General features: G+C 57.2%; 1 protein-coding gene across 1 annotated transcript; it reads left to right on the top strand.

Moving 5' to 3' along the window:
* Window positions 1-1,555: 1,555 nt before the first annotated feature.
* Window positions 1,556-10,629, top strand: LOC137146069 (proton channel OTOP2-like). The gene is made up of 6 exons (XM_067537180.1): window positions 1,556-1,931; window positions 2,337-2,473; window positions 2,893-2,951; window positions 3,057-3,184; window positions 3,819-4,786; window positions 10,456-10,629. The coding sequence occupies exons 1-6, from the start codon at window positions 1,556-1,558 to the stop codon at window positions 10,627-10,629; spliced, it is 1,842 nt and encodes a 613-aa protein (XP_067393281.1).
* The last annotated feature ends 1,746 nt before the right edge of the window (window positions 10,630-12,375 follow it).

Here is a 12,375-nt window from a genome sequence, read left to right as displayed (position 1 = left end):
CGTCCCCCCCCCCCAGTGGCCTTTGACAACAGGGAGCTGCTGCAACCGCTCCAGAAACGTTCTGGTTATTAAAATCCAATCTGCCGTGAAAGGGCGATTCCCCCCTCCCCAGCCCCGATGGCTCTAGTGGGAGGTGCCGGGTTGTCAAAGGAACGACCCACCCCCCGGGAATATTAAGGCGACCCTGTGCAAAGTGCCCCAGCCTGTGCCCCTGCCCGTGGGCCGGCAAGGACGAAAGACGGCGTGAGAGACGCTCCTGGGTTAGCACTATGTAAGTGTGGGGCAGAGGCAGGCCCCAGCAGGGGGGACAGGCTGGGGGGATCGAAGAATCACACCCTGAGGTTCTAGGACCGCCAGGGGGGCTGGTAATGGGGGGCAACTGTTGCCACATCAGTGGGACAGATGCTCCTTCCTCCACCCCCCAAGAAGAGGCGGGCGCCCCATCGCCGGGACATCTAACCTAGACGTGAGACACGCCCCGGGTGGCTGGCGCTGAGGACTTTGACTTTGGATTGCAGCGGGGGGGAACCAAGCCAGGAAACCAGGGCTCTCGACGGCTGGTTCTGCCCAAGGCTGGACGTCTCGGGCGAGACGCTGGGATGGTCCGTTCTGCGCTGGTTTGTATGGATGGAGGGGGAGGAGGCGTCTGTCTGTCTGTCTGTGGCGCCTGAGATACTAGTGAACAGGGGAAGGGAGCCCCCTGAGTGGAATAGGACCCTGCAGCCGTGGCTCCGGGAGCCTGGCCCAGCACGTTAACAATCTTAACCCACTGACACCCAACCGTCACCCCACAGCCTCCCACCCGTCCGGACAGACAGACGGGGTGGGCAAGGCCCCTGGAGCCAGGCACAGCCCCCCGGGCTGAGAAGCCCCAGCCCAAGCGATTCTGGCCACGTGGAGAGCGTAGAGCCCAGCATGTGCCTCCAGTGGTTCCCACGCCCTGCAGTGGCTCCGAGTTACACCGGGGAGCGTCCGTGAGTCTGTTTCAGGGTCCGGGTGCACGTGTGGAAGGCGCAGGTCGGGCGGTGTTCACAGGCCCACGCCAGGTTGGAGGGGAAGGGCGGTGGGCTGGAGACCTCCTTCTCCATGTGTGGGGCAGAGGCTGCCATGGGGGGCACCTGAGAGACCCTGGCCCTGGGTTGCTCCCAGTTCAGCTTGACCCAGCAAATGCAGCCTGCGGAATGGGCGTTCCCGGCCACCCAGAGACCGCCAGGAGCGGGCGGCCTTCGATCCCTGTCTTCTGCTGGTTCCTGGGGGCCGGATCCTGCCCTGCCCACTGTGCACCAGCTTTTATGCCTGGGGAAGGAGCCCACAGCATGAGGATGGGGCTGAACGCGGGGAGGGGGTGAGGGGAAAGTGAGATAGGCTGGCTGGATGGGGATGCGAGCGCAGGTGTATGCGTGTGAGTAGGTGTAAGGGGAGCAGTGTAACCCCCCCCTTAGGTCTTCTTTCTGGGGTATATCCCCCCGACCCCGCTCCTCTCCCCTGTCCCATCTCCGCCCTGGGCCCATCCCACCCCATCTCTGATGGTTCCCTGTCCCCTCCCCTCACAGCCATGATCCCTGGGGCGATGAGCAACGTGCTGCAGCGGTGCCCCCCCTTGGGCTCCCCTCACCCCCCTGAGGAGCAGGGCAAGGAAGGCCCGGACTCCCCCGCTGACCCGGAGGGTGCGGGCTGGCAGGACCTGGCTAATGCCCGGGCAGGTTCGCTGCTCTCCCTGCTCTACCTCGTGCTGCTCACCTCCCTGGGCAGCGCCGTCCTGCTGGCCGAGATGCACCAGCGCAGCCCCCAGAGCCGCAACGTCCACGGCTTCCTGGCCACCCTCATGCTCACGTCCTGTGCCTGGATGCTGTGGTTCGGCTGGCGCTCCTCCGAAAACAAGGGCCGGAAGATGCACCAGGACCACCACGCCGGGGCCAGCTGGCTCAAAGGTACCGTCTGCTCCTCGGGCACCCCGCGGCCACGCACCTGGGGCAGCCTCCACCTGGCGCCGGGGTTTGGTGACTCACCCACGGGCGGTGGGCGGGTGCTGCAGGGGTGAAAACCATAAGGGGGATTGACACACACGCAGCGAACAGACAAGAAGGAGCCAGGAGAGAGCACGGTGGTGGCGTCTCTGCTGTCACGTGCTGCATTTGCACGACCATCACGCTCCTTAGGTATGGATAGGTGCTGCAGACAGAAAGCAAAGCCAGGGCAGCCCCACACTTTCCCTTCCGCTGGCCCCACGGTGCCCAGACTGACCCGTTGCCGTGGGGCTGGGGGGAGGGCTGCCCCATGGCTGGCAGGGCGCTGTCTGTCGGGGTGGCGGTGATGGCATTATCTTGCCCCAACAGGCGGGCTCTCGCTCTTTGCCCTGGCCACGCTGGTGCTGGACTGCCTCTCCCTGGGGTATTACTACGAGCTGCAGAACTGCACGTCCTTGCTCATCACTGCCTTCCCCGTCGTGCAAGCCGTGTTCACCATCATCCAGGTGAGGGGGCCTCGCACACTCGGAGCACTAGCAGCCAGGGGGGAGGAGTCAGACTGTCTGGAACGACCCACCCCGGCGACACTAGCCCCACGCAGCACAGGGGATGACTCCATTAGTGGGAGCTGTAGTAGGCTGTTACCCGAGTGGGGGCTGCTAACACTAGAGGGCACTGGGGCGTGCGCTGTGTGTGCCCTCATCCAGCCTCGTTGTCCCTAGGACCCCTGTGGGACAGGCCGGGTGGAGAAGGAGGGAAAGCACGAAACAAGAAAGAACCAACGTCAGGTCCCCAGGAGGGAGCCTGCCTCCCAAGACGGCTGCTGCTGCTAAAGGAAAGGGGCTTGCAACCCTTCCTAGGCGGTGGCCAGTCCTTTCTCTGTGCTCGTCACAGCTCTCTGACCCTGTCTCTGCCCTTGGCACAGGTGTCCCTGCTGTCCTTCCACGCCAAGGTCTGCATCCAGGAGCAGCAGCATCTCAATAGGTATCCGTGCTCCCGGCCTGTGTGCTGGGACAGGGGAGAGATTTACCGGCCGGGACCAGGCCGGGCCGTGAGCTCCCCCCCTACCCTCTCCCCTCCCTCCGCCAGGTTTGGCCTGATGCACACGCTGGCCACCAATGTGCTGATGTGGATGAGCGTGGTGCTGGACGAGTCCATGAAGCAGCTGCAGGAGATCTACGATGCTCACGAGACGGAGAGCCCGTGGCCCACACATGGTAAGAGCCCCTGGGTGGGGGGGGCAGGGGCGGTAGATCCGTGGCAGGGAGGGTTAGCACCCCCTTCCCGCAGTGCATGCCACGCGATCCAGGACAGATGGACATTCACTGGGGCCAGCCCAGCCACGGAGTCCAGTGATGGGGTTTATACACCCCCCACCTGGACCAGCGGTGAGGTGGGGCTGGAGGCAGCCGGAGGGGATGGGAGGCTTCCCTCAGCTCCCTTCTACGGATCCAAGTTCATGGCCCCCTCCCAGCCCTGGGCCTGGACCCTGCCCTTCTCCGCCCCTTGGCCTTCTCCACCCCGGGGATGTGGTTTCCCAGACAGATCCCAGTCCAGGGAATTATCCCCACCCGCTGGCCTGCTTCGCCCTTCCCGCAGCCCATTGCTCCCTCTCCCATGCACAGCCCCCACACCCCAGGCAAAGCCCCCCCCTCACACACAGCCCCACACGACAGCCTTGCCCTCTGCCCCCCTATGTACAGCCCCACCCTCACCCCTAGGCACAGCCCCCCACAGACAGCCTTGCTCTCCCCCCTATGCACAGCCCTCTCCCCCATCCAGTCTCTCTCCCCCCATGGTGCCCCGTTCCCGGGCTGGCACTGAGTGACCCCCCCCCATCCCTCCCTGCAGGGAGCTCGCCCACCAACAGCTGCTCGTGCGCCACCAGCCTGTGCCACATCTTCTCAGAGGGCGCCGACTACCTGCACCCCTTCAACATCGAGTTCAGCCTCTTCTCCTCCACCATGCTCTACGTCATCTGGAAGAACACGGGGCAGGCGGCCTGCCCCCGCCAGCCCCGCCCGCGCCCCCGGGGCCGCTTCCACCTCAGTGGGGCCTTCGTGGGGCTGGTGCTGGGGGCGCTGGCCATCTCGGCCACCTTTGGGGTGATGATCTCCTTCGGCGTGCTGGCCAAGGCTCCCGAGACGGTCCCCGAGGCCCTGCGGACCTACTACATCTTCAACTCGGTGCTGCTCTCCGCCATGTTCCTGGCCTCGCTCATCGGCATCGCCACCTACCGGCTCCAGAGAGATCCGTCCTCCACCGACTACTCCAAGAGCGTGGTCCGAAGCCTGGACGTCACTCTCCTGCTAGGCAGCTCCTGCGGGCCCCTCATGGTCTCCGTCTTCTCCCTGGTGGCCATCTTCTTCCTGCACATCAACGGGAGCCTCCACCTCTTGGATCTCTGCTTCTCCCTCTGCAAGACCATCCAGGTGCTGGGCCAGAACCTCTTCATCACCGAAGCCCTTTACTCCCGGCCCGCCCGCCAGCCTGATGTCCCCGGCAGCCCCCCGGGCAACGAATGGGTCTTCTCCATCTCCGGAGGCCCTGCCGGAGAGCCAGCGCTGCAGGATGCGGCTGCCCAGCGCGAGAGCAAGTGCGTCATCTGCCCAGCCAGCTGCCACGCGCCAGCCAATATCATGGCCCACCTGGAGGAGCAGGTGCCGGGGTGCTGGCTGACCTGCGGCAGAAACAACTCCCTGGCCAGGATCCCCCCAGGAGGCCAGCAATCTAAGCCCAGAGGGGAGCCGAAACGGCTCAGCATCCGGCGGAAGATCCTGCAGAACATCTCCATCCTCCTCATCTTCTACAACATCTCGGTGAGCAGGTTCAGGGCTGCCCGATTGTCTGGCCCCGGGGCTCTAGCTTTCCATGGCCAGAGATGAGATGGAGACTCAGTCTCCATAACCCCATTCAGCCACTGAGGCTGCCAGCAAGGAGGCAGGAGGTGATAGGAGGGGGTTTTGTTGGTGTGACATCCATCCACTAGACACAAGACCGAGAGCTGCCAATTTGTTGGGCCAAAGAGAGGAATGCTGCCCCTTGGCCAAAGGGTGGGGGGTGTCAGGGCCGTCCAGGTCAGAAATCAGCGCCACAGAATCTAGTTATTGTCTGGTACGATTTGCAGAATGTACCCAGGAGGGCCTGCCTCCCTGGACAGGTTGATCACAAAGACAGTTGGGCAGATAGTGGGTTTTTTGGTTCTTGACAATCCTGAAAAAATCGAGGGGGGGGTATGGTTTTCAGCTGACCCAGAACCGACCTTTTCCCAACTTGGCGGCGAATCGAGAAGTCAAAACACATTTCTCGGTCAAGCCGAAACAAAAAAGGCCTGTTTCCATTCTGAGCGTTTCTCAAACCGGTTCCATCGTCTGTCTGGCGAAATCCCAGGAAGTGTCGCCACAAAAAGTCATTCCTTGGCATGGAAAAATCGAAAATGTTTCCGTACAGAAACGTCAACGTGGAGCATTTTGACTCTTGTAAAGGTTTCTTCCCAACTGAAACCATTCGCCTACGTCGACACGCGTTTGCAAAAGCTTTCGGTCCGCCCAAATCTGCATTTTTTTGGCTGAAAAAGAGTTTCAGTTGAAAAATGTTGCCCAGCTCTCGTCCCAAGCTGCCCAATCTGCAAATAGATCTGGGCCAAACAGCTCCTCCCGCAGACACCCAAGCCAGAGCAGCGCCAGCCCGGCCCCGGGGAGCAGGGCTTCAGGCACTGCGCTCTCCAGTTTCACGCTCATCCCCTAAGGCAGCCCCTGGGCTTTTCACTAGACACAGTTGGAATTTGTTTGTCTAACTCTGGGGGAAAGGGACAAAAAAAACAGCTCTTTGACCCACCCCAAACTTTCCACTGGGGTCGCGATTTTCTGAAGTTGGAGCGAAAATTTTCCAGTTTCTGGTTTTCATTTAAAAAAAAAAAAAAAACCAACCAACAAACAAAAAGAATTGATTTGGGGGGCGGGGAATCTTCAAAATTTCCAGTGAAAAATAAGTGATTTGTTTGCCCGGCTCTGCTTCCTCCCCGCCTTCCCCACGCCCAGTGCATGCTGCTTTCCTGGGCCCATGCGGGGACCTGGTCACGAGCCTTCCTTTGACACAAAGGGCTGATTGCCCATCCAGAGAGTTTCACCCTGAAGGGATGCCTCCGTGGATGCTTCTAGGGCTACACCTGAACAGGGAGGGTTTGAATCAACCAGCTCCAGGGAAAAAGCTCTGAGGAATAAGCTTCTGGGCCAAATCCTCAGCGGGTGTAAACTGAAGCCGCTCCGTTGACTTCCAAGATCCCCACAATCTGGTACCCAGGTGGGGGCTGGTGTGTTTTGCCAAAGGACCCAGCCGATCTCCCTGTTGTGGTGGTTAAAGGAAGAACTGAGGGCCAGTCAAGGGAGCAGTAGATAAAAAACAGGCTGGGTGATGATCTGGAAACATCAGGCAATCCGTGGAAAGTCAGTCCGTGGAATGAGTCCTCTTGATCGCACTGGGCTTGATGCCTCCCATCCATCAATGTGCTAGGCCGTGGGACGCTGGAGAAAGGAACGGAGCCTAACCTGCTCCATGCTGCTGAGAGGGCTCCTGGGTGAGCTGGAGATCCAGGTAGCTAAAGCCTTCAAGGGCCGGTGCGAAGGAGGCTTCACGATTTGTTGCCTAAACTCGTTGCCACTGGAGATTTGACGCTGTGACGCAGTATAGTCGCTGATCAGCTCCAGGACTGTCAGGGTAGATACAGAGTGACTTGAGGATTGGGCCAAAAGAAATCTGATGAGGTTCAAGAAGGACAAGTGCAGAGTCCTGCACTTAGGATGGAAGAATCGCATGCACAGCTACAGACTGGGGACCGACGGGCTAGGCAGCAGTTCTGCAGAAAAGGACCTGCAGGTTACAGTGCATGAGAAGCTGGATATGAGTCAGCAGTGTGCCCTGGTTGTCAAGAAGGCGAATAGCATATTGGGCTGCATTAGTAGCAGCATTGCCAGCAGATCGAGGGAAGTGATTATTCCCCTCTATTTGGCACTGGTGAGGCTACATTTGGAGTATTGTGTCCAGTTTTGGGCCCCCCCACTACAGGAAGGATGTGGACAAATTGGAGAGAGTCCAGTGGAGGGCAACAAAAATGATGAGGGGGCTGGAGCATATCACTTATGAGGAGAGGCTGAGGGAACTAGGCTTATTTAGTCTGCAGCAGAGAAGAATGAGGGGGGATTTGATAGCAGCCTTTAACTACCTGAAGGGGGTTCCAGGGAGGATGGAGCTAGGCTGTTCTCAGTGGTGGCAGGTGACAGAACAAGGAGCAATGGTCTCAAGTTGCAGTGGGGTAGGTCTAGGTTGGACATTAGGAAAAGTTTTTCCCTAGGCGGGTGGTGAAGCACTGGAATGGGTTACCTAGGGAGGTGGTGGAATCTCCATCCTTAGAGGTTTTTAAGGCCCGGCTTGACAAAGCCCTGCCTGGGATGAGTTAATTGGGGTTGGTCCTGCTGTGAGCAGGGGGTTGGACTAGATACCCCCTGAGGTTCCTTCCAGCCCTCATCTTCTGTGATTCTATGTTCCATGGTCACTGATCAGCGACCAGGTGGGAGAGTGGAGCTTTGTTAGATCTGCTTTTCATCCTGGCAATCTTTTGAGCCAGCCCACCCTCTTTTGCAATGCAGAGAGATGCCAGGATTAAACTGCAGCCAGCCTTCCTGATGTCACTTATGCTTTGGCGGAGCCCTTTAAACCTGCTCCCTTCACCTCCCTCTTTACTGGGCTGTCCCAGTGAAAGTGAAAGATCTCAGGATGCTTTCTGGTCTTCTCGGTGTTCTGCAGAACATCCCACTACAGCAGAGTGCGATATCCCAGACAGCCAGGCTCAGGACAGACTGCTAGACACATTTACTCACACAGATGCCAGCAGACTTGCTTTGTGACAGCCAGTGAGTCAGAGCGCTGCAGAAAGCCCTGAACTGCGCACTGCATATTCAATAGCAATTCAGGCGCCCACTGGGGTGAGTCAGCTGTCAGCTGACGGAAGGGGGGCACCTCTGCTCTTAACTATGATTGTTGCCTCTTTTATTCCGAGCGGGCAGCCAATATTTGGGCAGGGCTGTTTCTGTGAGGAGGAGAAATCAGTGCTCCGGGTAAATCTAGCCGTGGTGTAAACTTGTTTCGTTACTGAGAATGAACCCGCCGTCCTGTTCCCCTCAACACTGCAGAAACAAACACTGCAGCAGGCCCTTCTCAGAAATCCCCATGTCTGCCCTCCAGCAAGCTCTGTGCCCAAGAAGCTCTGTCCCCTGCTTCCTCTTAGGTCATGATCACACCCCTCCTGGCTTGGTTCTGACCTGTTGCCTTGGCTGGCACCCTCACTGCCTGTCTCCGTTATATAGAGAGGCTTGATTGCCCCTTCTATTGAGAATACTTGGCAACCCCTGGTGTCCACCATTAGCACCTTCCAGCAGCAGACGATTTAATTATTAGCAACCAAATTCATAGATTCCGAGGGTTAAAAGGCCAAAAATGTTTTCTAAACTGCAGATGCCTTCAAAGGGAGGCAAATGTCAAGGACCCTCAGCTTCCGCCCTTCTCCTGACGATAGGCCTACAGGTTTATTTATTGCAGGCTGGGTGGTGAACCATGGGATAAAGTGTGGGGCTAACAGTCGGATAATAATGCCTTACCTCACTAATAGCACTTTGTGGAGGGGGGGCAGAGTGTCGGCTGGTGCGAATCCGCGGATGTCCGCAGCCCTGAGCTGATTTGCGCCGTCTGAGGATCTGGGCCTGGGATGCTAAAAGTGAATGAGCTGTCAGCATCCAAACCGCTTTCCACCACTTCCGCGGGTTCACGTGCCGTGGGGTCTCCTTGTCAGTTTCACTCCCAGCCTCTCTCAGGGGAAGCGGTTGTGTTTGGATTGTCGCTGCCCGCTTTCCTCTCCTGATGCTGCCCACGCCCTTTAAGGGGCCCCAGGCCTGTGCGGAGGTCAGATATTCAGAGGATCTTCCCCCGACATGCTGTCCAGTGAATGACGCTCCGTGCGGGCACACGACTGACTGATAACATAGATTCGAAGGCCAGACGGGACCATTTAGTCTGATCTCCTGTGTAACGCAAGCTGGCGAACGGCCCCCAGATAATTCCTAGTGCAGAGCTCTTATTAAAAACATCCCACCTGGATTTAACAATGGTCAGCGATGGAGAATCTACCAGGACCCTTGGGAAATTGCTCCAGTGGTTAATTCCTCTCACTTAGTTGGTAATTTACGCCTGATTTCCCATCTGAATTTGTCTAGCTTCACCTTCCAGCCACAGGATCGGGTTAGACCTGTCTCGGTGAGCCCGTTATCAAATATTTATTCTCCGTGTCAGTACTTATAGACTGGGGTCAAGCCGTCCCTTCGCCTTCTCTTTGTTAAGCTAAACGCACCGAGCTCCTTGTGACTTTCACCCTAAGGATGGATGGGCTCGGCCCATGCGGATGAAGCACGAAGCTCGCCATGTTCAGAGCGCCGTCTGCACCGTCTCCTGCCTCTGATGCTAGGCAGAGCTGGGCTCAGCCCAGACAGTCCGCAGCATCTGATGGTAACCGGCCTTTCCCAGCCTTTCAGCGAGATACGGGGGAGAGGAGACGGTGGGGCAGGATCCCCTGATCTGCAGAAAAGTCAGCCTGCGGGGAGTCACGTGGCCTGCCCGTGTGCCCAGACATACCCTTGGGCGCTGCTCACAATTCAATTACATCATTATAATCCCTGGGCAAAGCCGGAGGGTCCCCCGTTGTCTAATGCAGCCCAGGGGCCCTGGAGGTGGCATAGTTCATCCTCAATGCAGGGTCCCCCCCACCCACCTCTGCCGTCAGGGGATGATTCCAGACACCCCAAAGGGAAGGATTCCTAGGATTGGATGAAGTCCCCGTTGCTCCGTCCCAGCCTTTTACTCCTTCCTGTCCCGCCTTGGCATGGCTAAGCTACGAGCGTCACCCCCAGGTCCTGCCCCACCAGCAGACGCCAGCTGGTGATGAGCCAGCTGATCAGGAAGCCGGGTGGACGCCGGCAGCCCCCAGTCTAGCCGCGTCCCCACGTTGCTGGCCGTGCACGGCGTGGCCATAGGCACTCAGCACCACCTGCTCTGGTCCTGCCAGCGGGGGGTGAAATTCACGCAGGGCTCCAGCTAGGAAAGACGATGCTGGGGGTGGGTGGGGGGGTGTTGATGCCCCAGCCAGGGGCAGAATGGAACCTGGCCCAGCAGGGATCGAAAGTCGTTCCTGCAGCGCTGGTGCTCGGTGACTGCTGTGCAATTGGTCCCGTTCCCAGTGGATGGGTACAGTCAGGAGGAATAATGCCCTAGGCCGGTCTCTGCCTTGGTGACGGGTTCAACGGGCTGAGGGGGGGGACCAGGAGCGAAGGGGCTCCCTAGGCATCGGTCCCTGCAGGTCTGCGTCCATCCAGTCGGAGGAACGCAGCAAGCAGCACGGCCGATGCCCCTTTGCTGCTGACGCCCGGCCCCCTTGCCTTGCTAGGTGTGGATCCTCTACGCCTATGGGACGCGCCCGCACCTGGTGAGCCAGATTGAGCAGGCCTTCTATGGCTTCACCCTCTGGGTCATCATCGTCAAGATCTCCCTGCCGCTGGGCATCTTCTACCGCATGCACTCCGTGGCCAGCCTCTTCGAGGTGTACTGCAAAACTTGCTGAGCGCCAGCCCGGCAACAGAGCCAGCTCTGCCGGGCACAGGCGGCGCCAACAGGGACTGCCCGGGGCGGGCGGGGGCGATTGCTTCCCAGAGAGTTGGTGTGGTGCCCACACACACCCACTAACACACACACTGACGCCCTCCGCTTCGCCCAGGTTCATTCCCATACAGACACACACAACGCTGTCTCCGCAGACTGGCACCTTCTCTTTCGCACGTCTACTAACACACACAGACTGCGTGCACACGCATACCCTGTCCTTCAGATATTGCACCCCTATGTACAAACGGACCCCAAAATGATACACTCCACACACAAGCCTGACCATTCACACCCACGCACCCTCTTGCAAACACACAAACTCACACAGGTTGCCAGCTGCACGCACACCCTCTGGCATCCCTCACACACATCCTGATACCTGCAAACCTACCCTGACCCACCTGTGTATTCACACGCCCAGTTCTGCGTGTGCATCCATCATATTCCCAGGTACACACACCCCCCGGATGCCCACCCATACACGTGTACACACTGTAGTGTGCACACATCCCTCACACACACATGTCACAATATCAATATTGATCAATTACACTGCTCACCTAGAGAACTTTCCATCTGCAGATTTCAACACACAGCTAGGAATTTAACCGCACAACTTCCATGCAGGGTAGCCCATTGTTATCCCCCTCCTTAGATAGGGAAACCGAGTCACATCATATGACTTGTGGCAAAAAGGGGAGTAGCATCAGCCTCAATAAATCACCCCCTTTCTATTGACAATGGCTGAAGCTCATCTCTCCTGTGACAGACATTGGTGTTATATTATGCACCTGCTATATTTGTATCCTGGCTCTACACAATGTTTTGGATTATTTTAAGGGGTGCACAATAATGACTTTATGGCTCTCCAGCTCTTTTCATCCTGGGCTTTAGGAGTTGCACTAGACTGGAACCTGGAGGAGCTGGCATGATTGATCGCACACTGGAAATGCAGCTGCCTCTGGGGTGGAGCACATCAGTCACTTCAGTACTGCCAGCTCCAAGCAACAGGCTGTAGGAGATGAAGAACAGGCTAGATTAATCCCTGATATAACTCCCCGGAGGTTAATGATTTAGACAGGTGCTCCTAATTGTTTTTTAATCAATATTTGTAGTGAACATCACTTAGAGAAAAATGTCAAAAAATCTCCCCTTGGGGGAGACTTAAGAGAACCGTCATGATTTCACTTTGATTGACTTTGTTATAGTGTGATTGTTAAGAACTCTGGGGGGAAATATGTCTTTTTGTAGTAACAAATTCAACTGATTATTACATTAAAGTCTATTTTAAAAGAATCATTCGCTTGTCATTGATATAGAAATACAACAATTACAGGCACATTCAGGCCGTCTCGATATCTGATAGCTCAATAACAGTCTCTTTGGCCAGGCCGCATAATTTTGGAAGTAACTGTTTTATTATAAAAGTTCAGAGGAAAGTTGTGACTGAAATGTAACTGAGTACCAAAATTATTCATCTCCATTGCATTCCAAGGCTGCTTTGTTATCGTGGTGTCGCTCAGATAACACTGTAAGCCGTGTACGCAGATTTGTAATCGTCGGACTCACAAATGTCAGGCTAAGGAGGCTGCTTTGTTATTGTAGGGTTGCTGACTGCTGTCTAGTTGGTAAAAAACCTCATCCTAACTCTGTGACCTTTGCAAACAGTTGGACAGAACCAAGTGACAAATATTGCAAATGTTGG

Source organism: Emydura macquarii, unplaced genomic scaffold (assembly GCF_026122565.2).
Source record: "Emydura macquarii macquarii isolate MOO-44397 ecotype Brisbane River unplaced genomic scaffold, CSIRO-AGI_Emac_v2 contig_3692, whole genome shotgun sequence".
NCBI lineage: Eukaryota > Metazoa > Chordata > Testudines > Chelidae > Emydura > Emydura macquarii.
This window is presented reverse-complemented; position numbering and strand designations above follow the sequence as displayed.